Source organism: Culex quinquefasciatus, chromosome 3 (genome assembly GCF_015732765.1).
Source record: "Culex quinquefasciatus strain JHB chromosome 3, VPISU_Cqui_1.0_pri_paternal, whole genome shotgun sequence".
NCBI classification, from domain to species: Eukaryota; Metazoa; Arthropoda; class Insecta; order Diptera; family Culicidae; genus Culex; species Culex quinquefasciatus.
In genome coordinates this window covers 30,469,789-30,494,458 of record NC_051863.1, presented here as the reverse complement: position 1 = coordinate 30,494,458, position 24,670 = coordinate 30,469,789, and the positions used below count along the sequence as shown (strand labels likewise).

Here is a 24,670-nt window from a genome sequence, read left to right as displayed (position 1 = left end):
CATAAAAAATAAAATGCATTGTTTTAAAAAATTGATTTTTTTAAAATTTGAATTTCTTTTAATAAAATTCTTTTACTAAAATTTAAAAAAAATCAATTTGTTGCCCCTTAAAATAATAAATGAAAAAAAAAAAAACAAAACAAACACTTCCAATTTGGCGCTTCGCTGAAAAGCGTCAACCAACAGTCGAACAATTCAGCAACATCTCCGACAACAGAGGGTAAACAATTCCATAATTTCCTGCTGCTTCCCTGCGAAGTTGTCCGTTTTAAAACAACCAAGCTCCTTCCAAAATGGTGACGAACCGTTGCGTGACACGCCAACATAAAAAGAAGCTGTAAGGGTCAGGAGGCGGAAAAGTTTTGCCTGGCGTCTTTTGCGTCAAATTGGTGGAGGAGTCCGGTGTCAATAAAGGCGCTTCCAAAAGTTGTGCCGTGACGGTTTCGTTTTGAATTGTGAACTGGTTTGCGGAATGACTGCTGAGAGATATTAAATTTTGTAGCAAAAGTTAGGTTGCTGGTAGGGTCCGGAAACGATTGTGATGGGACGGAATTGAGAGTAATTAATGAACAGGTGTGATTTATTGATGGATGGCACTAAAAATCTTGACATTTTGTTTTGTCTAATAATTTGAAATGTTAATGTGAATGTGAATAATTTTTTTCGACTTTCAGTTCTTCAAGAAACCTTGAATGAACGAATTTTGTCCCTGATCACCATTTTTCGATATGTCGTGACATAGGGGTGGTACGACCCCTTCCATTTTTGATCATCTAAAAAAAATGTGTTTTTTAATAATTTGCAAAACTTTTATTATAGTTACAATTACTCGTACATACATTTTTTTGTAATTGTGTGCTCTACAACTTTGTAGAACATCGTTACACTCAGAAAAAACACGAAATTTTAAAACGAAAAAAAAAAAAATGTTTTAAATTTAGAAAATGTTCCTTCTAGGTAACAAGATATCGGAAAATGGAGCTCGGATTCGTGATCAGGGACAACAATTTCTGCATAGGACAAAGTTTCACTTTTTCAACTTTTTCCGGTTTCGTGTGAGTTGGAGAAGAATTACCCAGAGGGGTTTACCAACTAAACAATTGTGATGGTGAAGATTTTATCTTACTAAAATAGAAAACGTTGTATTTTTTCTGATTATTTTAATTTGTGTTGTGTTTCTTATTCATTTTGAGCAAATTTTGTTCTACGATAAACATACTTCTAGATTGTTCTTCTTAACAGTCTGGACCCGAAGTCTGATTTTTCTGTTACATTATTATTGGAATTCTATATAAACTGTAGTGGATTCTGGAAGTACCTGGTCCATGCAGTTTACAGAAAAAAATAATGTTGGTGAAATTTCCTGCTCTTTTCAAAAAATATTAAATCAACTTTTGAATCAAGCCTTTTATTTTGAGAAGACTTGGAACTATTTTAGCAATGTTAAGATGTTAGTCATGAATTCTAAATAAATAAATTCTTAATAAACACTGTTTTCGAGAACTATGTTTTAGAGAAAAAGTACAATTTGTAGGAAATTTGCTCTGCATTTCAGTATTTTGTCGAATTTTTTCCTTTAAGGTGAAACGCCTCATCATCGTGAGGCGTTTGTGTTAGTGTGGTGTAAATGTATTGGTTACGATGATGATCATTGAAATATACATGTATTAGTCATCACGTGAATCGAGTATAAATGTAGTAGTGATGTTATGTTCTATTTATTTAGTAAAGTAAACAGTAACAATTTTGGAAAAAAATTAGAACTGATAAATTTCTAGTAATCTTCCCATTAATGTCACAGCGATGCATCGTTAAAAATCGAGAAATGGACAACTTCACATTGTTCGATATTATTTTAGAAATTTCAGACTCCTCGCTTTACAAATTTTCGACTACTCGCAATCTGGCGCAATTTTTTCCCTTTTCATATTTTGAGAGGGCCAGTCCGTAGATCTTGAGCTGCTTCTCGATGGATCGTTCTCCTTGCTGGCCACATCCGGGTTGGCCTGATCTGGCTGCGACGCAAGCTTTTCGGTTGTCGTGAGTTGATGAGGGAGAGGGAGGATGTTCAAGCCGTGAATTTAGAGCTGCTGCTCGGCTCGGTGCTATCTGGCCGCCATCTGGCGCAAGCTTCTCATTTGCCGTGAGTTGAGGGGACCAGACCGTAGATTGTCAATCCTCGATGGCCGCATCCGAGAAAGGCTTGATGTGGCTACCACCCGGCGGAAGTTTTTCACTTGCCTCGAGTTGAAGGCTCGTCCTCTTGTCGTCTGTCGGTGCTTCCTGTCCTCTTCGTCGGGGACGGTGTGAACTGGCATTCATCCGGCCAAATTGCGATCTTGGCTCGGAGGAATTTTACCAAGTCACGGGAAGTGAAAAGCTTCCACCGGGAGGCAGCCACATCAAGCCTTTCTCGGATGCGGCCATCAAGGTCTGTCAATCTACGGTCTGGTCCCCTCAACTCACGGCAAATGAGAAGCTTGCGCCAGACAGCAGCCAGTTAGCTACCCACTCAACCACGACTAGTGAGATCAGGCCGTCCCAGATGTGGCCAGCAAGGAGGGCAATTCGCCGAGCAGCAGCTCAAAATCCACGGGTTGAACATCCCCCCTCTCCCTCATCAACTCAAGACAGCCGAGCGTCGGATGGCAGCTAGATCTAACCGACCCGGATATGGCCAGCAAGGAGAACGATCCACCGAGAAGCAGCTCAAGATCTACGGAATGATGCTCGACGTGTTGTATTCCTCACTGGCTACATCCGTTCTGTTCTGGCTGGCACCCGGCATAAGCTTTTCATTTGCCGTGAGTTGAGGGCAGCAAACCGTAGATCTTCTGCTGCTGGTTGGCGGACATCCCTACCTTTATGGCCGCATCCAGAAAGGCTTGATCTGACTGCCACCCAGCAAAACCTTTTCACTTGCCGTGAGTTGAAGACTCGTCCACTTGTCGGCTGTCGAGGCCGCTTGTCCTCTTCGTCGGTCAAATCCGGAACGTTCTGAATCGACATTTATCCGGCAAGATTGCAAATCTTGGCTCGTAAGATTTTGTTTTCTCCGTTTTCTCCGAACGGCGAAGGAAACTGACAGATCGACAGTGAAAATCTCAACTGTCACAACATTGAGCGTCAGCGAAAAGTGTGGCCAAACAGGGCAAAGTTTTATAAGTTGTTGTTTATTGCCAGAATTTGATGTCGTTGTTTTTAAGCTTTTATGCCAATGTTAATTAGAATTTATCATTAAAAAGATGTATTAGTTAATTGTTTCAATATTTTTTTACGTGGCAAATTATCAAATAAGAAAATAATATTTGTGAATTTCATAAAAAGTGCTTGACTGAAATTTCTGGCAACCACTTTCGTGATGACTACCAATACTTGTGTAACGAATGGTTGTGTTGAAGAGTGTTTGAAAACAAAAAAAAAACTCGCGGAATATTTTCACTTCGCGTATTTCGATGCTACTTTTCGCGAAAATCGCGAGTTTTGCTGTGTTTGGTCGTTGTCAGCTGGTTCTCCTGCCTGCAGCACGTCGAGGGATTAGCAATTTATTTAGGTAAGGTAATTAAAACGGTAGTTTTGAAGTGTTCAAAAGTGCGCTTGTTTTTGTATGGAAAAACTAACCTTTCAAAAACAGGCTAAATTTGAAGAAAATTAAGCTTTTTCGAGCCTACTGCAAGTTTGCTTGTATTCTCGTAAAAGTTTTGTACACAGTGATTATTTTTTTATATTTTAATCCGTATTAGAGATGCCAATAATCGTCAATTTTCGGAAAAGTTTAAAATTTTCACCGGATAAGGTGGAACGGGAAATTATCATCGTTAACGTGGAACGGGATGTTTTTTCGCCATAATTAATCGCCATATTTGATGATGGCCCGTTACACCTTAAGGTGGTAGATGGAGTCCTTCACTTTTGGAGCAATGACTGTCAATGATGGCTCTAAATTCAGGATCCAGAAATAGTAAATTGAAATGAAAAAAATAATCACTATAAGTAAAATGCTTCTACAAACTATTTTTTGATTGAAAACTTCAAAATCAAGATTTGAATGTTTTTTTTTAAACAAACATGGCCGCATTTCATGGCAATTTACATTGCAGATTTTTTTTTTTGAAAATTTCGTGCTTTTGCCTAAATCATTTTTTTCCAAAATAATATTGCTCCGGTACAAAACTTTGCACCATCTTAAACTCATGATAACTTTTAGTGCCTCAAATCCATAAAAAATGATCGATAATTGAAAATGATAAAATAATTAAAACTAGATTAATAAAAAAAAATTAAAGTGCACCATATTTCTCTCTGATAAGTTCATTATTAATCGTACAACTTTGCTGAAGGCATAAAATCTAAACTGTCGGAGAAATATACCCTTTATTGGCCCATTTCTACTAACGGCTAATCATAACATTGCTTATAATCATCAGCTTTCATAAAGTGTTTTTGACTATTTCAAGGTATAAAAAACTTAAATAAAAATGAGCAACTTTCTTTTGTTGATGTTTCTAACAAAATTGTTTAAATAGCGGCAAACTGAAAAAGTGACGAGAATAAGTGAAAAAGCTGAGTGTGACGAAAATGGTTTTATTTGCTCTACATGATCATGGCAAGTTTTTAAATATACAATTTCTACCGAAAGCATTTTTTTTATCGAGATGATAACTCTGATTTTTTTTGTTTTAACTGGTTCAACCATGCTGAAAATAATATAACAATGTTTGCATTTTTATTTTTTTTGTTAGTTGTAGCTCTATTTTCACTGAAATTTGCCTTTTTTCGAAAAAAAAAAATCCCCATTTTGAATGGAGGATGGCATAAACATTGAAAATATTAGCAGTGGTTGCAAATGAAAATAAAACCCAATAAATATTTAAATTTCTTGAAAATTCGTACAGGTAATAAGTGAACGCAATTTGACAATTAAATTTTATGTCTTATTTTTTAATTGAAAAACATTAAAAAAATAATATTAAAATAGTTGAAACTAATTTTGGTGGTGAATTTGGGCCAAAGTGTTTTATTAATGGTTTTCACAATTTCTCCAATTCTTATAAAAACCTAGTTCTGTTTCTAGTGGTGGCACTTAACTCTCTACTACCCAAAGTTTTTGCCTTTCTCACTGTGGTAAGGCTATAATCCTGCTCTATAAATAAACTTTTCACAGAAAGCTCGTAGACCCACCTTCATGTATACCTATCGACTCAGAATCTGAACAAATGTGTGTGTGTGTAACCAAAATTCTCACTGAGTTTCCACAGCACTGTCTGAACCGATTTAGGTCAAACCAGTTGCATTCGATTTGGTTTAAGGTCCCATACGTACCTTTTGATTTTTATAATGTTTCGATATGTAGTTCAAAAGTTATGTATTAATATGTGTTTTTGTATATATTCAGATGTTGGATAAGTGACCGGAAATCGATTCAAATTTTGTCATGTTATACATCGTTGGTTGAGTAATCCGCAAGACCTTTCAAACGATTCCTAAACATTGAAGATCTGGAACCCTGTCTCGCGTTATGTCCACTTAAGTTATATTTATGTACTTTGTTGAGGCCGGATCTCACTTAAATGTATTATTACTATGTCCGGATCCATCATCCAACCCACCGTTGGTTAGGTAATCGAAAGACCTTTCCAACGAGTCTAAAACATTGAAGGTTTGGCAACCCTGTCTCGAGTTATGGCCACCTAAGTGATATTGTGTACTTTTTTATGGTGGATTTTAAGAAAAAAACTAGATGAAATTTGTCTCCAAACCCATTGAATTGCCAACAGTTGGTGAAAAGTGAGGAAGGCACCAACGACAAAGGTGGATTAAGATAGTTTTTTTTTAATTTTTATTTTTCCGTCACTTCTTTCTTTTAATGTTTTTCTTGTTTCATTTTTTCAAATTTGCATGAATCTTGTTAAGTGTGTGTTTGTTTCTGAGAGAATTTGGCTTACTCTTCCACCTCCTATCATTACCTTTTGATGATCTAGTTTTTTCATGTTTTTACAGCCACTTTTTCAATTTTTTGATTGTGTTTCACATTTTCTTCTATAGAACGATACCATTATCATTTAAATAGTCTAAAAATGCTTAGAGGCCTACCCTGGTACACTACAAAAAACAGTGCATACATATTTTCACATAATAAAGGGAAATGTTGATAAGGTACACAGCCAAAGTTGACCTCAGGGAAATTTCCATTTTTTTAAACATTAACAAAGTCACAAAACTAAATTTTAAGAGTTTTCCTTTTCAATGCTATTTCAAGATCAACAATTGGTTGAAAATGGATTTTTGTTGGATCTTTAGATCAAAGCCCGCCTAGAGGCGGGGTTGGGTTGTAGTGGGTTAAGACAACGTTGCATAAATAACACTGACCGACAACAATTGACAAAAATGACTGATCGAGGGGAAGCATGGACTTTGGGGTTCACAGAAACACGTGCACCTTGAATTTTTCATAAAATATTCAAACAGGGCCGAATGTTTTTCTCCAAAGATTGTACGGAAAATTAGGGCGGTTCGTCGCTGTTGCATACAAGCAAAAATTGTACGCAACATGTGCTAGTAGCGAACACCACTAAAAGGTTTAAATTTAATTTTCAAACACGAGAAAAAATCGATTTTTTTTTTTATAAAGCTTTTACGTTTTAATTTGATTCCATATCGAATGATTGAAAAAGTTCTCAACACGAAAAAACATCTACAATAATCCAATAACGCTGCTCGATGTGACTTGTGGCTGACGTATTTTCTCAGCAATCAAATATGTTGATCAGTGCCGCTCGTTTCATTGAACAACTGGGTGTGGGTGTGGATGGAGTCCGGACCCGGGCATCAAACTGCATCTCATCGTTTTCTTTCTTTCCTGTATCTTCTAGCAGAGAAATTTCCGCAACTGGGAGCAATAAAGCTTCCACTTTGCCACCGTAATCTAGTTTAGTGACATCGTGCCACCACAGAAATATGAAATTCTTACCCGGAAAGCTTCGCTTCGCTTTGGCTCGTGTGGCGACGCTATCTCCGGTTGAATAGATTAAATAAAAAGAGATTTAAAACAAGCATAAATTGTGTCTCCTACCTCCCCCTCAGTATAACCTTCTCGGGCAAATGTTTCTCATTTCGATGGTGAACCCCACCTTGAAACGTTTCTTGAATTTTCTAACCTCTCTAAGCCAGCAAAATCTCCATATTCTTGCCCATACGTGGAGCACTTTTTGCTGCCAAGGATTTTCCTACCTTCTTTTATAGACACATTCTTGTTATCAAGGCGTTTAAGCCCCAAAGGAAACATCTTTTTCCAGCCCAAATCTTACCTCGCAGTGCTACCTTGTGTGTGAAAGCGATGTCTTAACATTTATTGAATTCGTTTGGGCGGGAAGGGGGTTTTCAACATAACTCAGCTTATCTTGATCACCCCGTCGGTGACTCTCTTTAGGACCCCCTTCAATAACATGTTACGAATCGAGATGGAGCGCTTCAATCTAGTGAAAGGGTCACCCCCTCAATTGGAGATAATTCCTGTGGCAACCAACCCCACCCACCCCGACCTTTCCCTTTCACTGGTCATAAACCATGTTTAATGGTGACGACAACAAACCGTAACTCATGAACAGGCAAAACGTGCGTTTTACAACGTGCACCGCAGGCTCTTCTATAATAATGCAAATCGTTACGACCGGAGGTTAGAAACTCTTTTGATGTGGAGTATAAAATGCGGTTGTCTGATTAAATGTCTTCATTTTGATTTTGTTGCTTTTGATATTTGCTAGCTGTATGATTGCCGCATGTAAAAACCACATTTTGCTATGATTGCAATGAATTTGAAAATTATTTGAGATTTTAATAAGTCGAAAGTAAAAAACAGAATAATTATTTTTTATACAACAACTTTAAACAATTTTGCGGGCTGAATACATGAAAAAGCATGTGGATGTTGAAAATCTGAAAGAAAAAGGGAAATCTAGAGTTTTAGTTGAAAAGGTCCTATTAGTATACGGAATCCCATTGCTTATAGGACCTTTTTTAAAAAAAACTCTTAAAACTTAATGATAGACTTGTTGTCTTCGACAGAAAACTAGGATATAATTAGGACTTCTCTGAAAAACATATTGTCTTGGAGGAAATACCATTTTTTATTTCACATGTTATCATTCAGGCCAGATGTTTTGCAATTCAAAACAATTTCAATTCAATTTCAAAATATTTAGGTATTGATGTCATTTTTTTAACGCGGAAAAACACATTTATTGTGGTATTGTACATCGGCATTTCACGAAGAATCTAAATATTGTTTGTCCAGACTACTTACTTTTCTGTTATTATCTGCCAACTCTGGAGCATGGTTATACTTAACCCTCTAAAAAAACGGAGTCGACGTAACACCATATAATGTGGCCCCTTTAAACCTTGCCATTTCGTCAACGGATCCACAGGCGTGTATCGTTCTTTTTGCGACAAGACTCCGCCTCCCAGGTCTCCTTAGTGTGAAGGTATGGCACGGGAAGAGGGCACCGAAAACCTATATTTACACTTAGAATTTTTTGCGTCCGCCTCGGGATACGAACCGGCGACCTCTGGATTGTGAGTTCAGTGCGCGGTCCGATTGATCCACATAGGCAGACAGACCCTCTATTGCCGTTTTTTTTTAATTTTTTTAATTTTTCCCTTGACCTCCTAATTTTGAGTAACTTTTGTTCTACGAAAATTTTAACTTCTTTTATGTTATGTTTTTCTTGTTAAAAATTTAGTAATTTAATTTACACTTATCTTGTCTAGTTTTAGTTTGTTTTGAATAGTATTTGGCCTTTCTATTTTTTTGTTTTTGCTGTCACTTTTTCAATTATTTGCTTTTGTATTTCATTTTTGCATTAGAATGGTACCATTATCATTTTAATTGTAATAAGATGCACAGAGGCGTAATCTGGGACACTACAAAACTTACTGCATAGGGGAAACCTACCCATTTTAATCCTAATAAGCGGTCGTGTTTGAATGATGCTGGATAATCTAGAGTCTCCCTTGAATTTTACTAAAACCAAGTAGGGTAGGGTAGTCATCAATGAGACACTTTTGGTTTTCAACTTTCAACGATTTTTCTAATTTTTTCATCAGCATGTTTTAATGAGCTTTTTGTTGCATTTTCTTTCTTTTAATGTGTTCTAATATTGACCAAAATATGAGATCGATCTGACATCTACAGCCAGAGTTATTCAACTGTCTCATTGTAGACGCACTTGGCAGGAACAATGAGACAGCTGGGGAACAATGAGACACTCTACGAAAATCAACATTTTTCTAGCAAAACATCATGTTTTTGTATTGTTCCATTGCAGGTGACTTGCCTTGAACATTTTAGAGCAATTTTGCCAACATGAAACTTTTAATAACAAAAGTTACACTAAAAAGTATTTCAATTTTGTAAAATCCATATATTAATACCAAATAACTTTGTATTTTTAGTTAAATGAAGTTTAAACTCTATAAATATGCCAACAATCACTTTTAATTCATGTTTTGAAAGATTTCCATCGATTTTGAGAAGTTTATTGAAAAAAAATCAAAGTGTCTCATTGTTACCCATGGGCTGAAATGAGCGGGGAACAATGAGACAGCCCTGGGTTCTGAGTATATTCTAAATTTTGGCCAAATCTAATGAAAGGACATTGTAGCCCAACTTAATCCCTATAGAACGTCGAAAGAAGTTTTAAGAAATATTAGTTTTGGTGTAAATGGCAGCCTACGAGCGAAAAAGTTTTTTTGTCCATAATTTACTTTTACACCCCAGAATCAAACATTTATGAATTACTTTTCAAGGGAGCGTCCATAACCAAAGCCACTAATATAGCAGACGTGTATCTAGTAGACACACCTTTCCCCCAAATATGAGCCTGATTGGTTGAAACTACGACTTGTGAGAGCCATTTTATCATTGTTCCCCGTGTCTCATTGATGACTACTCTACCCTACACCAACGAGTAGAGCAAGTTTTTGTGAACATTTCTGTTTATTTTCACTTTCACTAAAAGTTATTCTATTTCTTTACCAAGCATTTAACAAAAAAAAATCCCAAGGGTATTCTAATCGAGGCGAATGCATTGGGCCACGCCCATTTTTCTAATATCGGCTTAGTTCTTTTTTCTTCCAACACTCTGTCGAGTGTTGCCATTTGCGCTGACAGTTCAAACGAACACTCACGAAAAGTGGCATTTATAGGGAAAGTTTCCTGGCATCGCTGGCTGTGCTGCTGGTGGTGTTGACGGCCAGCCTTTGTTCTTTTTTGCCTTCGTCTCTCGCTCGGTTTTCTTCAGCCTTCGAGTGGAATGCAAAATGAAAATTGAAACGTCAAACGACTTGGCGCGTTTGTTTTTTTGATGGCGCTTGCTAATTTATTACATTTTTCGGGATTATTCTTCAATTGAGTGCCTTAATAATGATCAAAAGAACATGTTGCCGGTAGTTGAAGCAATTTCATATCTTAAGCGCCGTGAAAAAGTAAGCGAAAGTGAAAAGTTAATTTTGGCGATATTCATTAAGCGTTTGAGGGATTCTCGTGTGTGTCACTGTGTGTGCCAACAAAATGATGAGAAGTGGTCTCGCAAAATACAAATTATGATCAAAAGTGCATTAAATGTGATCTTTTGGCCAGTAAGTGGCATACATTTGCGTGCTTACTCGAGGCGGTGCTGTTGCTGGTAAGTTTATAGCCCAAATAGTATTTTTGGAGCTTTAATCGAGCATCAAACTCTCCATATGACGAAGATAGGTTTTTGATTGGAAAGGGTAGATTTCCCCTACTACTTTTTTTTAAATATAGAAAATGTTAGTAAAAAAACACAGCCAAAGTTGACCCCTAAAAAAAAATAGTGACAAATTCACGTGAGCAATTCTCTACAAAATCGGTCTTTATTCTTCGATTTTATTTTTGTATTTTTTAATCCGGCTGAAACTTTTTTGGTGCTTTCGGTATGCCCAAAGAAGCCATTTTGCATCATTAGTTTGTCCATATAATTCTCCATACAAATTTGGCAGCTGTCCATACAAAAATGATGTATGAAAATTCAAAAATCGGTATCTTTTGAAGGAATTTTTTGATCAATTTGGTGTCTTGGGCAAAGTTGTAGGTATGCATATGGACTACACTGAAAAAAAAATGATACACGGTAAAAAAAATTGGTATTTTTTTTAACTTTTTAAATCCATTTTTTTGTGACTTTTTGAAAATAGTCGCAGTTTTTCATTTTTTTAAATTTAGTGCACATGTTTTCCAACTTTTAAACAAAATATTTTTGAAAGCCTGAGAAAATTTTCCATATTAAGCAACCCACCATTTTCTAATGTCGATATCTCAGTAACTAATGGTCCGATTTAAAACAAAAAATTTAAAAAAATATAAATAGTGTTTTTTGTAAATCAAATTTTAGTGACAAAAAGTTAAATAAAAAATCACCAAAAAATTTTCACGGCGTATCATTTTTTTTCCAGAATGGCTTCTTTGAGCATACCGAAGGCACCAACAAGTTTCAGTCGGATTAAAAAATACAAAAAAAAAAAAAAAAAAAAAAATCGAATGACCGAAATCTGAGAAAACTGCTCACATTAAACAAGTGAAACTTCCAACCTTAATTTTTTCTGAAATTTTAAAAGTTCTTTCCAATGCTTTTAAAAAATAAAAAATCGGTTGAAAAATTATTTATTTAGATCGAAGCCCGTGTAGAGGCGGGGTTGGGTTGTAGAGGGTTAAATTAAAATTTTTTAGTTTTGTTGTAAATGATAAAACAACCTAAAATGTTTAACATTTTAAATGAAAATTTGATTTTTCTTATTAAAAAGATGAGCCAGTTTTTTTTATCTAGATTGATCTTGGATTCGAGCGATTTGTCATTCGGATACAGTCGATTTAATCATTTGACGATTTGTTTTCTGCAAGTCAATCATTTTCGTAGTATTTAAAGCTCAGCTGGTAACGTCATGGTTCGAAATCCGGACAATTAGTAGCATATCATTTTTTAAAGCTGGCAAAAAATCATGTAACAAGTTGGAAATGTAGAAATATCATCAGGATGTAGCATAAACAGTCAATTTTAAGAGAATGCTTGCAAAATATGTTTTTTCAAACAATTTTTATCAGAATTTTAAAATTCAAATTACTTGTTGTGCATCAAATCCCGGACACTTATAAAAGCCTGATAAAAGCTGATTCGAAACCCGTACACTTCTGCTTCGCGTTCCGGACACTCCATTTTGCTTGTGAATCGCACAAATTTGGACTGAAATGTTAGTGAATGGCATTCTTTAGGTCTCAAATGAAGTGTTTACATCAAAATAATAGATATTTTATTTAAAAATTTGATGGAATTTAAGAAAATCAAAACCTGAAATTTCTGCAACGCTTGAGAAATATTTCAGTGAAATGTTTCAAATTTTTGGTAAACTTATAATTTTATTTTATTCATTTGTTTTGGCGTTAACTACAGCGTTCAAATAAAATTTAAATGAACGTTGATGTTAGAATTCATCATATAACATAGTTTTGTCATTCATAATGAGAACGTATATTCAATTAATTGATAAAACAAGATGAGGTGTCCGGGTTTCGAAGCAACCGAGAATTCGAATCATGACTTTAGTATATCAAATTAATGATGTTTAAATTGATGATATCATCAAAGATGTTTCATCAAGTCATTGCTGACCTAATGTGATTGTAATTGAGCTTTAAATGAGTAAAAATAGAGGGTTCGGCCACATTACCGCTTGATAATCCGTTTCACCGTCAAGTCAGTACTACCCAAAATAATAATGTTACGACTGCTGATCATTGTGTTTTCTTGTGTCGCATCGAGCTCGCCAGTTGTTCGTACAGGCAAACTTCTGTATCTTTCTAACATGAATTTAAAATTAATCAAACAACCCTTCTCTCATAGATCTTTACTCCTCCAGCAACCAGTTCACGTTCGAGTTCTTCAAAACCGTCTACTCTCCTCAGCAGAATGTCGTCGTGTCACCACTAGCGATGTTCCTGATTCTGAGCATGGTGTACCACGTGGCCAACGAAAAAGCCTCGGCCGAACTTCAACAGCTGCTCCATCTGCCGGAGGACAAACAAGAGGTCATGCTACATTTAAGCCATTTCTTCGATCAGTCCCGGTCCAATGCGGATGGGTACAGAGTTTCTAACGTGATCTTTTCAAAACTCACGCTTAATCCGGCTTTTTACCTACCACTGGAGAAACGGTGCGGAACAGAACGCATCAACTTGACCAATGTTGATGTGGTGGCACTGGCAAACAAATGGTCCCGGAACAAAACTGCCGATATGTTCAGTATCGTAAGCCCTGCTACCATTAATTTGATGACAATGATGGATATAGTTATGCTGAACGTGATTTCGTTGAACGCATCGTGGAATACAATGTTTACCCCTTCTAACCAGCATACTTTTTATTTTTTGGACGGTGAGCAAGATGTCGAATTCATGGAGGTTGATTTTGAAGGTAATTACACGAGTCAGATTAATTATTGGACAGTTGAGATCCCGTATGAGCAAAGTTCAAACCTATCAATGATAGTCATCATTCCAAAAGATAAAGCAAATCTAACTCAATTGGTGAACAGTTTTACCCTAAACGATTACCAAACGATCGATATGAAGCAAGAGCGAAAACAAATCAGCCTTGAGATGCCCAAATTTTCCGCAAAAAATGAACTAAATTTGTTGGAAATTTTAATGCAAAATGGGGTCAAGGAAATGTTCGAGGATGGCCGGTTTGCTTTCGGGTTGACTGGAAAGCTGAGGGTGGTGCAGTTCGTTCAGAGTGCAGTGATTGACGTGGATGAGACAGGGACATTTGCTGCTGCTATTACGAGTGAGTTGAATTTTTCACTGATATCTTATGATAGATGAACTGTTTTCTTCACTAATTGTGATATCGATAAATTTTCCAGTTTTCGGTGCGATTCCGTTTTCCGCGGATGGCGGTGGTGACAACATCATGAGAGTTCGAGTGAATCGTCCGTTCATGTATCTAATCAGAAATTTTATCAGCAAGGAAATTGCTTTCATTGGACACTATTCTATGCTTGGAGGTGAGAAATGTAACGAAAAGACAGTTTGAGTCAAGTTTATATTTTTTTTGGCATTGCTCCCAGCAACTGATGATCTAAAGAATACCAAAACTACTTAGTCGTCATAAATATACATGTTTTGCAATAATAAAAATAAGGCTATCAGAAAATTTTACAAAAGATAAGTTTTTGATGCAGGGTTATGTTCAAGGTTATGATGAGAACTTTTCCCAATTACAACGTTGCCTTAAATCAGCCTCCATCACATCGTTTGCATATACGAGCAGTGCATTGGAAAACGCGCCCCGAAGGCACACACACACACTTGTGGACGGACGTCTAGCTCAATTTTTTTTCCCGCTGATAATCTTGGCACACGTTCGGGCAATGTTCCAACCAATAGTGGTTAAATTTCCCGTTCTTATGACGGGGGGATTTTTTTTTTACTCTTGCTCGACTAACTTGTAGAGCACATAGACTGAAATAGGAGAAATTTGGTACTGGTCGCAAAATGTCTCGGAGCTTCTTGGAAGTGCAATTCTACGAATATTCGCAAAAAAGACAACCTCCCCTATGTCAGCAGCTTGCGTTTCCCGTAGTGACGGTGAAAGCTTGACACACGTGTGCCAAGAATTTGAAATCGATTTTGGTACGGACAGGGCGAGAAAATAAAAAAAAAACGTCACGGCCAATGGCGTCTAATGTCATGTCAAGTAGCGTTATGTGGCGTTAGTAAGCGTGAATGCTATTAACGTTGAATGAGTTGAACAATGGTTGGTTTGTACAGTTGACTTTGCACAAATCTTTAAAAAAGGCATGGCCGTTCTCACGAAAATACTACTGATTTCTAAGGTATTTTTTTATTCATAACTTATTTTTATTAGGTCCTATTAGGTGCTGCTACCAGGTTGGGATCGAAGATCAGTTTATAGTTAAATATATAATGATAACAAAAATAACTCCTTATACTCCGTACTTCGAGATCATCTAACTGACGAGGGTTACTTGGTCCAAGCGGGTCTTGCAGGTCTTGAACCTGGCGATGTTCTCGGAGAAAATGCCCCATTTCTAAGGTATTCAAATGGCTATTAGTACTGCATGAAAAACTTTCTACAGCAGCTCCATATGAAAGTTTAAAAATAAATAAGTTAGAGTCTTTCAGTTACATACGTTTTAGTACACGGAGAAAAAGAGTTCCCAAAATCGTGAACAAGCGTTCAAGAAAATGGGAACCACAAAGAAAGTGTTCAAATGCCATAGTACGTTTTTAAAAATCGTACCATATGATTTGAACACTTTGTTCGTGGTTCCCATTTTCATGATCGCTTGTTCACGATTTTGGGAACTCTTTTTTCTCCATGTACTTACACAAAAACGTATATGTCGCAGCTGAAATTTTAAAATTATCGCAGTTTTAGTTTTTTCCAGTGATTGGCCGAATCGTACATTGTTTGAACTTCTGTCAAAATTTTCTCACTCGCGTCCAAACAGCAACACTTTAATTTAATTTTTGTGCGGATTTTCAAACACAAACTCAAGTTCACGTAGAGTTTGGGTTTGAACTCTAGTGACAACAATTGTTTGGTTTGCACGGTTATCTCGGCTTAAATTTTTTTTTGTCTGAAAAATGACATGGATTTTGATAATCGTCCCATCGAAAAAGTTCTTTGATTTTTAGCCTAGTAATAGGCCAATCTTTATTTCAGGGGGTAGCCCTGAGGAAGTCCGGATTTGAACCACCCCAACGAGCCCCTATGCAAAAGTCCTTTGGTAACATTGTTTAATGTAGCTTTGAGAACAACTCATGAAAACTATTTTTTCTTCCACGTTAAAATAAATAATAATGAATAATAGTGTGAAAACAAAAAATAAGGGGAGAGGCCGTGGCTGACTGGTTACGGTGTTCGCTTTGTAAGCTAATGGTCCTGGGTTCGATTCCCATCTGCTCCCAACGAGAAAGTAGAGGAAATCTTGAAACTCTGAACATGAACGAAAAATCAAAGTCGCTCGGGTCGGGGTTTGATCCCCCGTCCTTTGCATCGGTAAGCAAAAATACTAACCACTAGGCCATCGCGACTTGGTGAACAATAACTGGAATTAGGAATACTGTTACTGCCAACTATATACGCGCTGGCTCCTTGTCCATTTGACAAGGGTTCGAAAGTTCTAAATAACGTAACGATTGATGCAAACGTTCTTCAGGGTGGGGCTTGTCGATGGAGCTGAAGTACCTCGCACTCGGCTAGTGTGAAAACAAAAAATAACTAACTATTTGGGTTTATTATTTTTTATGAATATCTAGTCATACAAAAATACATTTTTTATTCTTCAAGCTTGAGACATCTTTGTTTGAAAATGTTGAATTTTCAAGGGAAAATTGTATGGGACCACCCCAACGAAATTCGAAAGTTATCCAACTACATGTTTTCCATGTAATTTTGCCCGCTGAATACGAATCTGCCCTCTTAATTGGATATTTCTCATTTTGTTTGAGTTCTTAATTTGCATTTTAACTTAAACATTGTTGAAAAATTCAACCTTTATATGAGCAATTCTCTACCAAAACCGGAAATGGATTTTATTTGTATTTTTTTATTTGGCTCAAACTTTGTGAGGGCCTTCCCTATACCCAAATATGCTATTTTGTGTCATAGGTTCACCCATACAAGTCTCCATACAATTTTGGCAGCTGTCCATACAAAAATGGTATGTAAATATTCAAACAGCTGTAACTTTTGAGTGAATTTTCTGATCAATTTGGTGTCTTCGGCAAAGTTGTAGGTATTGTTGAGGACTTTTGAGAAAAAAATAGGTACACGGAAAAAAATGAGGATTTTTTTATCAACTTTTTTTTTTACTAAAACTCAATTTCCCAAAATACGTTTTTTTTTTATTTTCGAGATTTTTTGATATGTTTTAGGGGACAAAAATCCGCAACTTTTGAGCCATAGAGAAACATGGTCAAAATCTGCCGCCGAGTTATGAATTTTTGAAAAATAGTGATTTTGGAAAAATCGAAGTTTCATGCAAAAACAAGTTTGACATTATTTTTAATGCAAAATTGAATTTGCAATCGAAAAGTACTTTACATATTTTTTGATTAAGGGCTCCGTTTTCTAGATATAGCCACCGAAAGTTTGATTTTAGCGAAATATTTGCAGTTTTTCAATTTTTAAAAATAGTGACCATGAGTGACCATTTCTAAAAATATTTTTTTGAAAAGTTCAGAAAAGATTGGACCTCTGGTTGCTGAGATACAGCGGCTTAAAGAAAAAGAAACACGAAAATTGAAGTTTTCTAAGTCTCACCCAAACAGCCCACCATTTTCTAATGACGATATCTCAGCAATTAATGGTCCGATTTTCAATAATAATACATGAAACAATCGTGAAATTTTCCGATCTCTTCGAAAAAATTCTTTGAAAATTTTAAAATCAAGACTAACATTTTAAAAGGGCCAAACATTGAATATTACGCCCATTTAAAATGCTAGTCTTGATTTAAAAATTTTCATAATATTTTTTTCGAAGAGATCGGAAAATTTCACGAATGTTTCATATATTAACATTGAAAATCGAACCATTAGTTGTTGAGATATCGTCATTAGAAAATGGTGGGCTGTTTGGGTGAGACTTAGAAAACTTCAATTTTCGTGTTTCTTTTCTTTAAGTATCTCAGCAACCAAAGGTCCAATCTTCAATGTCTCTTAGACAATTTTATAGCAAATTTTCTGAACTTTTCAAAAAATATATTTTTAGAAATGGTCACTCATGGTCACTATTTTTAAAAATTGAAAAACTGCAAATATTTCGCTAAAATCAAACTTTCGGTGGCCATATCTAGAAAACGGAGCCCTTTATCAAAAAATATGTAAAGTACTTTTCGATTGTAAATTAAATTTTGCATTAAAAAATATTGTCAAACTTGTTTTTGCATGAAACTTCGATTTTTTCCAAAAATCACTATTTTTTTCAAAAAGTCATAACTCGGCGGCAGATTTTTTGACCATGTTTCTCTATGGCTCAAAAGTTGCGGGTTTTTGTCCCCTAAAACATATCAAAAAATCTCTAAAATCAAAAAATACGTATTTTGGGAAATTGAGTTTTAGTGAAAAAAAAGTTGATAAAAAAATCCTCAAATTTTTTTTCCCGTTTACCTATTTTTTTTTCTCAATAGTCCTCAACAATACCTACAACTTTGCCGAAGACACCAAATTGATCAGAAAATTCACTCAAAAGTTACAACTGTTTGAATATTTACATACCATTTTTGTATGGACAGCTGCCAAAATTGTATGGAGACTTGTATGGGTGAACCAATGACACAAAATGGCATATTTGGTCATAGGAAAGGCCCCCACAAAGTTTGAGTCAAATAAAAAAATACAAAAAATAAAAATGGTCGAAATCGGCCGAATTCGTAGAGAGTTGCTCATATTCAAATTGATTTGACAAAAAATGAAAATGTTTGATTTTTAGAGCTCTAAAAGAGTAGGGAACGTCATTTTTTTCTTAAATTTAACCCTGAATTTTTACGTTCATAAATCTGATTTTTGAAGATTTGCTCAGATGCTTCCTAAAAATTTGTTAGTAGAAGGCGTAGATTGTGAGATAAAATTTTGGTGTCTTCGACAAAGTTGCTTGGATTGGCAAGTCTAACAACTTTTTGAAAGTCAAAAAATCTCAAAAATATCCCAGAAAAGTTAGATTTTTCAAATCACTCTAATCGTGAATCACCCTAATTTTCAACCAAACTAAAAGTTGCCCCTTTTTATTTGCAATAACTCTTCTGAAGACATCAAAGCTCAAAAACATGACCATTTTTTTTTTCGGAAACCCCATCTGGACAACTGTGCAATGGGAAAGCTGATTCACGTTTGGGTTATTCTCCGCCAACTCACACAGCAGTTGCCACGATTTCGTGTGAGTTGGCGGAGAATTACGCCTCTAGAAAATGCTTAAGGTGTCGTTTAATCTTGGGGCAATGACTGTCAATGATGAGTTTGAATTCAAAGTCCATAAATATAACATTGAAATGAAAAATTAATCACTATTTCGTCGCCGTCATGCTAGGTTGTCGAACGTGCATTTTGGGCCAAAAAGAGCAAAGAACTGCAGCTCACAATGCCTTTTGATCTTCACAGATCCTCAAAATTCGATTTCAATCCTGAGATATTCCATAAAAAATGAAGAAAAACTCAGTGCATTTTTATAACTTTTCATATGAAAGAGGTTTCAATCTTGTTGTGAAAACTTGTCACAGTCTGAAATTTGTTGTAAGTGCGACATTTGGCCTAAGGGATTTCAGGTCAGAACGAGTTTGACATAGATACGAGCTCAAATACCGCAAACATTTTCAATTATAACTCAGGATTCCGGCAACCAAATTCAACCAAACTTCGAGGCAATGCACAGAATGGCCACCGAAACAAAACGTGTTTGTTTTTGTTTACATTGCTTGCCCTGGTTTTTGTTTATTCAAGGTCAAACATTAAAACGCATTTTTGTCGGAACGGCAAAAAGCGACGTATCACAAGATAGCACTACAACGTTGATATGTAAAATGCTTTTACAAACAACACAAAGAAAACCATTTTTAAATGAGATTTAAATGTTATTTTTTAACAAACATGGCCGCCAAATGGCCGACTGGGAATGATGCCATTCAGAGCCTTTTATTAAAAGTTCAATCCAGATTTTTAAGCGAAGATGGCGTTACGAATGATGCACGACCGAAATGTCAAAATCACGCAGAGGTACCAACATTAAAAAAAGTGACAACCACACTTTTTTTTCTAATGTTGGTACCACTGAGCGATTTTGATATTTCTGGCGTGCATCATTCGTAACGCCAATTTGACAATTAAATGATTACGTTCGATGTTTGAGCTGAAAGTTCACCAAATTTTGAAATTGTTTGTATTTAGTTTTATGCTGAGCTTTTTAAAGAATAACACCGTTCAAGAAACTTCCAACCCAACATCTGTTTCTAGGTCTACAAAGATCCCCCACTTGTGAAGCTCGATTTCAGCGTTCTAAGAACCCCCACCCCCTCCAAAACATCCAACTTTGATCACTTTTCGTGACGACACTCTCGTCGTCGTTGTCGTCACGCTCGGCAAACCTCGAAAAGGCTTAAAAGCTTACTCAATTCACTGCTGCTAGGTCGATGGAGCTTTTTAGTATCTTTTTTTTTCTTCGTTGCCACTACTCTACTCTCTTAACGTTGCTGCTCCTTTTGCTCCCCCCGGCTTCCTGATTATGGTTCATGTCAGAAAGTTTCATTCGGTTGAAGTGCATTGGCGATTCGGTGTGGTTTTGTGTGCGCGCGGGGGTGGAATCGACATTCCGGAGCAGCTTGCTGGAAAAAAGGGGTGGTTGGGCTAAGATTGGCACCATTTGATTATTTTTAATATCTTTTCTGAAATTTTTATCATTCCAAATTCTTTTAAAGAAAATTAAATAAAATAATTTTGTTTTATTAAGGTTCAAGAAAAGTCCCAATATCCCTTCCAAGTACAGTGCCACAGAGCAGGAAAAGCTCTCAGACGATTGCAGGTCATTTGGAAGCGAGCTTTGAATGCGTAGTTTCAGGCTTCTGTTCGGAATCCTTTTTTTTGTGTCCTTCCTTTTCTTGCAGAGTGACTTCACCGCAGCAGCAGCATCAGTGCTGGCAGCAACAGGATGCTCGACGTCGTCTTCCGGCGGCTCCAAAAAGCTGGTTCTGCCTTTGACTTGCCAGGAATAAAAGCCACCCAAACAGCACAGCATCCAAAGCTTCCAACCACAGTTGGGCCTAGCCTAGGCAATGGTGGGCATATTCTGCGCTAACCAACTCTTCGTCCTTTTTTTCTCAACCCAACAGTCACCACCCACCCTCTCTCACTCTTAGACGATTTCTCCACGGTCGAGCTAATCCATTAAAGCCGGCAATTTAAGACGTCGGAATAAAAGTGTTTTACGAGTCCATTCATTCAGCTCAGTCAGCCGGGTGCAGGCTCGCTCTCGCAGGGGAAGTTTGAGGTTTTGAGTGGGTTAAGGCACGGATAGCTTGAGGTGAGTCTTTTTCGTTGAAAGTAATTTGTTTATATTAATACAAATTGATTAAAACAATAAAAAAAAGCAATTTATACATTCTTTACATTTTTGTGGATAGTAGGTTAAAGCTTCTGAGCAATTCTCTGAGATTTTGGTAAATCGATTTTTTTTTGTATTTTTTAATCCGGCTTAAACTTTTTTGATGCCATCGGTATGCCCTAAGAAGCCATTTTGCATCATTGGTTTTCCATACAAATTTAGCAGTTGTCCATACAAAAATGATTTATGAAAAATTAAAAACCTGTCTCTTTTAAAGAATTTATTGATTCGGCAAATTTGTAGTTATGGATAAGGACTACACTGATAATATAAATTAATTTTTTAAAACAAATTTGGTGATTTTTTTTTGTATTTATTAAGGATTTTGTGATTTTCAATTTTCTATTTTTTTACGAGTTGATATGATCATCATTGTTCTAGTGCAGAATGTTTAAATTATGTTGCACCAGAAGAAACTCCCTTAAGGAATAAAAATAAATAAATAAATAAATAAAAAACTTTTCCTCGACTTTGACAAAAGCTTCCATTTTTTCTTTACAAATTGATTTCCATGATTTTTTGAAGTTACAGTCATGCCCTGGTTGCAATTTTTTTCAAAATCGATAACATTGTTGCTCAAAACCTAAAAAAAAATTGACGATTTTGGAAACATTTCCGTGTTGTCAAATTCAACAACACAGTGTTACCGGATTTGCTTACAGGATTTCTATCCGTTCAATATGGGTATCAAATGAATGGGATTTTTAAATACATTTCGAACGTAATAAAAAAATATTGAAAATGCTCAAAATTTTCACAAGACAAATTTTTTTTAAAATACTCAAAATTTCAGGTTTAAAGAATATTAGGGTTTTTCATACATTTAGAATTTAATAACATTTTTTTTTCAAAACTCAAAATTTTCACAAATAACAGTATAATTTTTTTTAAAGTACTCACATTCTATACAAAACTAAGAATTTTTGAAAAAAATCTCAAATTTCAGTTTTTAACAATATGGTTATCAAATGATCGGGGTTTTTCATACATTTCGAATTTAATTCTATTTTTTTAAATACTGAAAATTTTCACAAAACTACGTTTTTTTCGAAAAATACTCAAAATTTATGTTTATTGCAATATGGGTATTAAATGATCGGGAGTTCTCCATACAGTCCAAATACTTACGCTTTTTGAAAGTATGAAAAATCTTGATCATTTAATATTCATACTGAAAAAACTGAAATGTTGAGTATTTTTTCAAAAAAAAGTAGTTTTGTGAAAAATTTGAGTATTTTTTTGAAAAATTTTTGGCTTCCAAAATGTACACAAAAATCTCGATTATTTGATACCCATACTGATAAAACTAAAATTTTGAGTATTTTTTCGAAAATACGTCGTTACGTAGTGTTTAAAGAAATTTGCTTTCGAAAAGTTTAAAAAAAACCTGATTTTTTGAATTTTGAAATTTTGAGCATTTTTTCGAAAAAACGTAGTTTTGAGTATCATCAAAAAAAATTGTTTTTAAATAATTAAATGCTCGAAAAAAATTCGATCATATAATACCCATATTGTTAAAAAACTGAAACCTGGAGTATTATTTTTCAAAAATTCTTAATTTTGTGAAAATTTTGAGTATTTTCAAAAAAAAGCTATAACTTTCGAAATGAATGAAAAATTCCGATCATTTGATACCAATATTGCAATAACAAAATTAAAAGATGTTTTATTCGGGAAAAAATAAATTTTCAAAATACAAGAAAAATAAGTATTTTATTGTGAATAATTTCATGCAATTAGATTTTCAATGGATAGCTGACATCGTCCCGATTCCAAAACACTATATTTTTTGGAAGTTTGGATGATTTTTCAAAGAATTATAGCCAATGTCTCCCATGCGGTGCTAAACCGAGGTATGACTGTACCTTAAATACAAAAATAACTCATTCACAGCTGTTCCAAACTAGTCTGAGGTTAGATTGATACAAGGGTTTGTTTCAAATAATTTCAAAAATTAATTGCGTTGCATGATAACAAAAATAACTTTTTTGAAACATAATTTTTATTTAGTAAAATAGAGCACTTAGGGGAGTTTGGGGTAATATGGACAGTGGGGGTAATTTGGACACCCCTTAAAAAATCACGTTTTCTTCGGATATAAAGTGAAAACGGCAATTTAAGTGATAAGGCTAGTACTAGTAATGGCCTAGGAGTATGGACAAATAAAAAAAAGTTGGAATAGGTTAAGTAGTTTTGGTATAGTATGTGAAAGTTTCCAAAGGCCGGTTGGCACTGCCTTAAGTTCTAATATTTGAGGGTTGGGAAATAAGGTTTTGCAGAGGTTATGGCAAAAAAGTGGACATTTTTTGTTTAAGGGGGTTGCTTGGACGATGTCTGAGATATGTACTTATAAAAATTGTGCATTTTATCAATTTTTATCATCAAAAATTGCAATTTATGATAGAATATGCTATGGGGGTAATTTGGATATGGCTTGTGGGGTAATTTGGACATACCTGAAAGTCTACCTGTCAGGTGAAAAATAACTTTCATGGTTGGTTGAGTTCTTAAAGGGATTTAGAGGGATTTAAAATGTCAAAACACTCAAAAAGGAATGTGAGCAATCAGAACTTTCACCAAATCCCTATTTTTTAATTTAGATAAATTTATTGCAATATTCAAATGGATGAAATTTGATTACTGCACATTTAGCTTTTAGTCAATTTCTGTGACATATCTAATTTCTATGCTGGTTTACAAAAATATCAAAACTTGAAGGGCTACATGTAAAATTAAAAAAAGATGGTTTCAGGTTAATTAGTTTTATATAAAGATTGATTTATATAAATCTAAACAATACCTTAATCACTAAAAACTATACTTGTGCCTTATCCAGAATCAATGTTTAAATCATTTCAGAATTAATGATTGAATTATGTATACAACACTGAACCATTTGTTATCTTCCTATTGAAATATAGTTCTATCACAAAATCATTATTTATACCTTTGATGAAATATTGTGAGCAAAATAAACACATCAAAATATAAAACAATTACAAAAACATGCTCAAAAAATCAAATGTTAAACTTATTCTTCAACATGTGTCCAAATTACCCCACAAAAGGTGTCCATATAACCCCACAAGGTATGTCCATATTACCCCACAAGGCATGTCCAAATTACCCCACAAGGCATGTCCAAATTACCCCATAGGGGTGTTCATATTACCCCCACACAAAAATGTGGGGGTAATTTGGACACCTTTTATTTTTTGCGGTAAAAATGGGTTTTTCATCAAAATTTATCGAAATGAATGACATTTTTCCATCAAATATGGTCTCTATTATCCTCTGGTGTCATCAACATTCCTTTAAAATATCCATACAGCCCGTGGCAGAGCAATTTCCTTAGGGTGTCCAAATTACCCCACACTCCCCTATAAGCTTTTTTGGACATTTTTGGGCTTATAAATTCACAGTTGAAAATTGCGTGAATTCGGAAGGAATAATTTTGGAAGGTTGGTTATTATGTT

At 35.3% G+C, this 24,670-nt stretch overlaps 1 protein-coding gene across 1 annotated transcript; it reads left to right on the top strand.

Annotated features, from left to right (window-relative positions):
• Positions 1–2,048: 2,048 nt before the first annotated feature.
• Positions 2,049–20,805, top strand: LOC6035042. Its single transcript, XM_038260714.1, has 5 exons — positions 2,049–2,143; positions 12,934–13,321; positions 13,739–13,859; positions 13,939–13,991; positions 20,698–20,805. The coding sequence occupies exons 1-5, from the start codon at positions 2,049–2,051 to the stop codon at positions 20,803–20,805; spliced, it is 765 nt and encodes a 254-aa protein (XP_038116642.1).
• The last annotated feature ends 3,865 nt before the right edge of the window (positions 20,806–24,670 follow it).

Bases quoted from the DNA above. Each gene is read 5' to 3' on its own strand.
- LOC6035042 (XM_038260714.1), top strand. From the start codon at position 2,049: ATGAGGGAGAGGGAGGATGTTCAAGCCGTGAATTTAGAGCTGCTGCTC. The intron at 13,322-13,738 runs GTAAGCCCTGCT...AATGGGGTCAAG, and splicing joins CTGCCGATATGTTCAGTATC to GAAATGTTCGAGGATGGCCG. The intron at 13,992-20,697 runs GTTCGAGTGAAT...CTTTTCTTGCAG, and splicing joins GTGGTGACAACATCATGAGA to AGTGACTTCACCGCAGCAGC.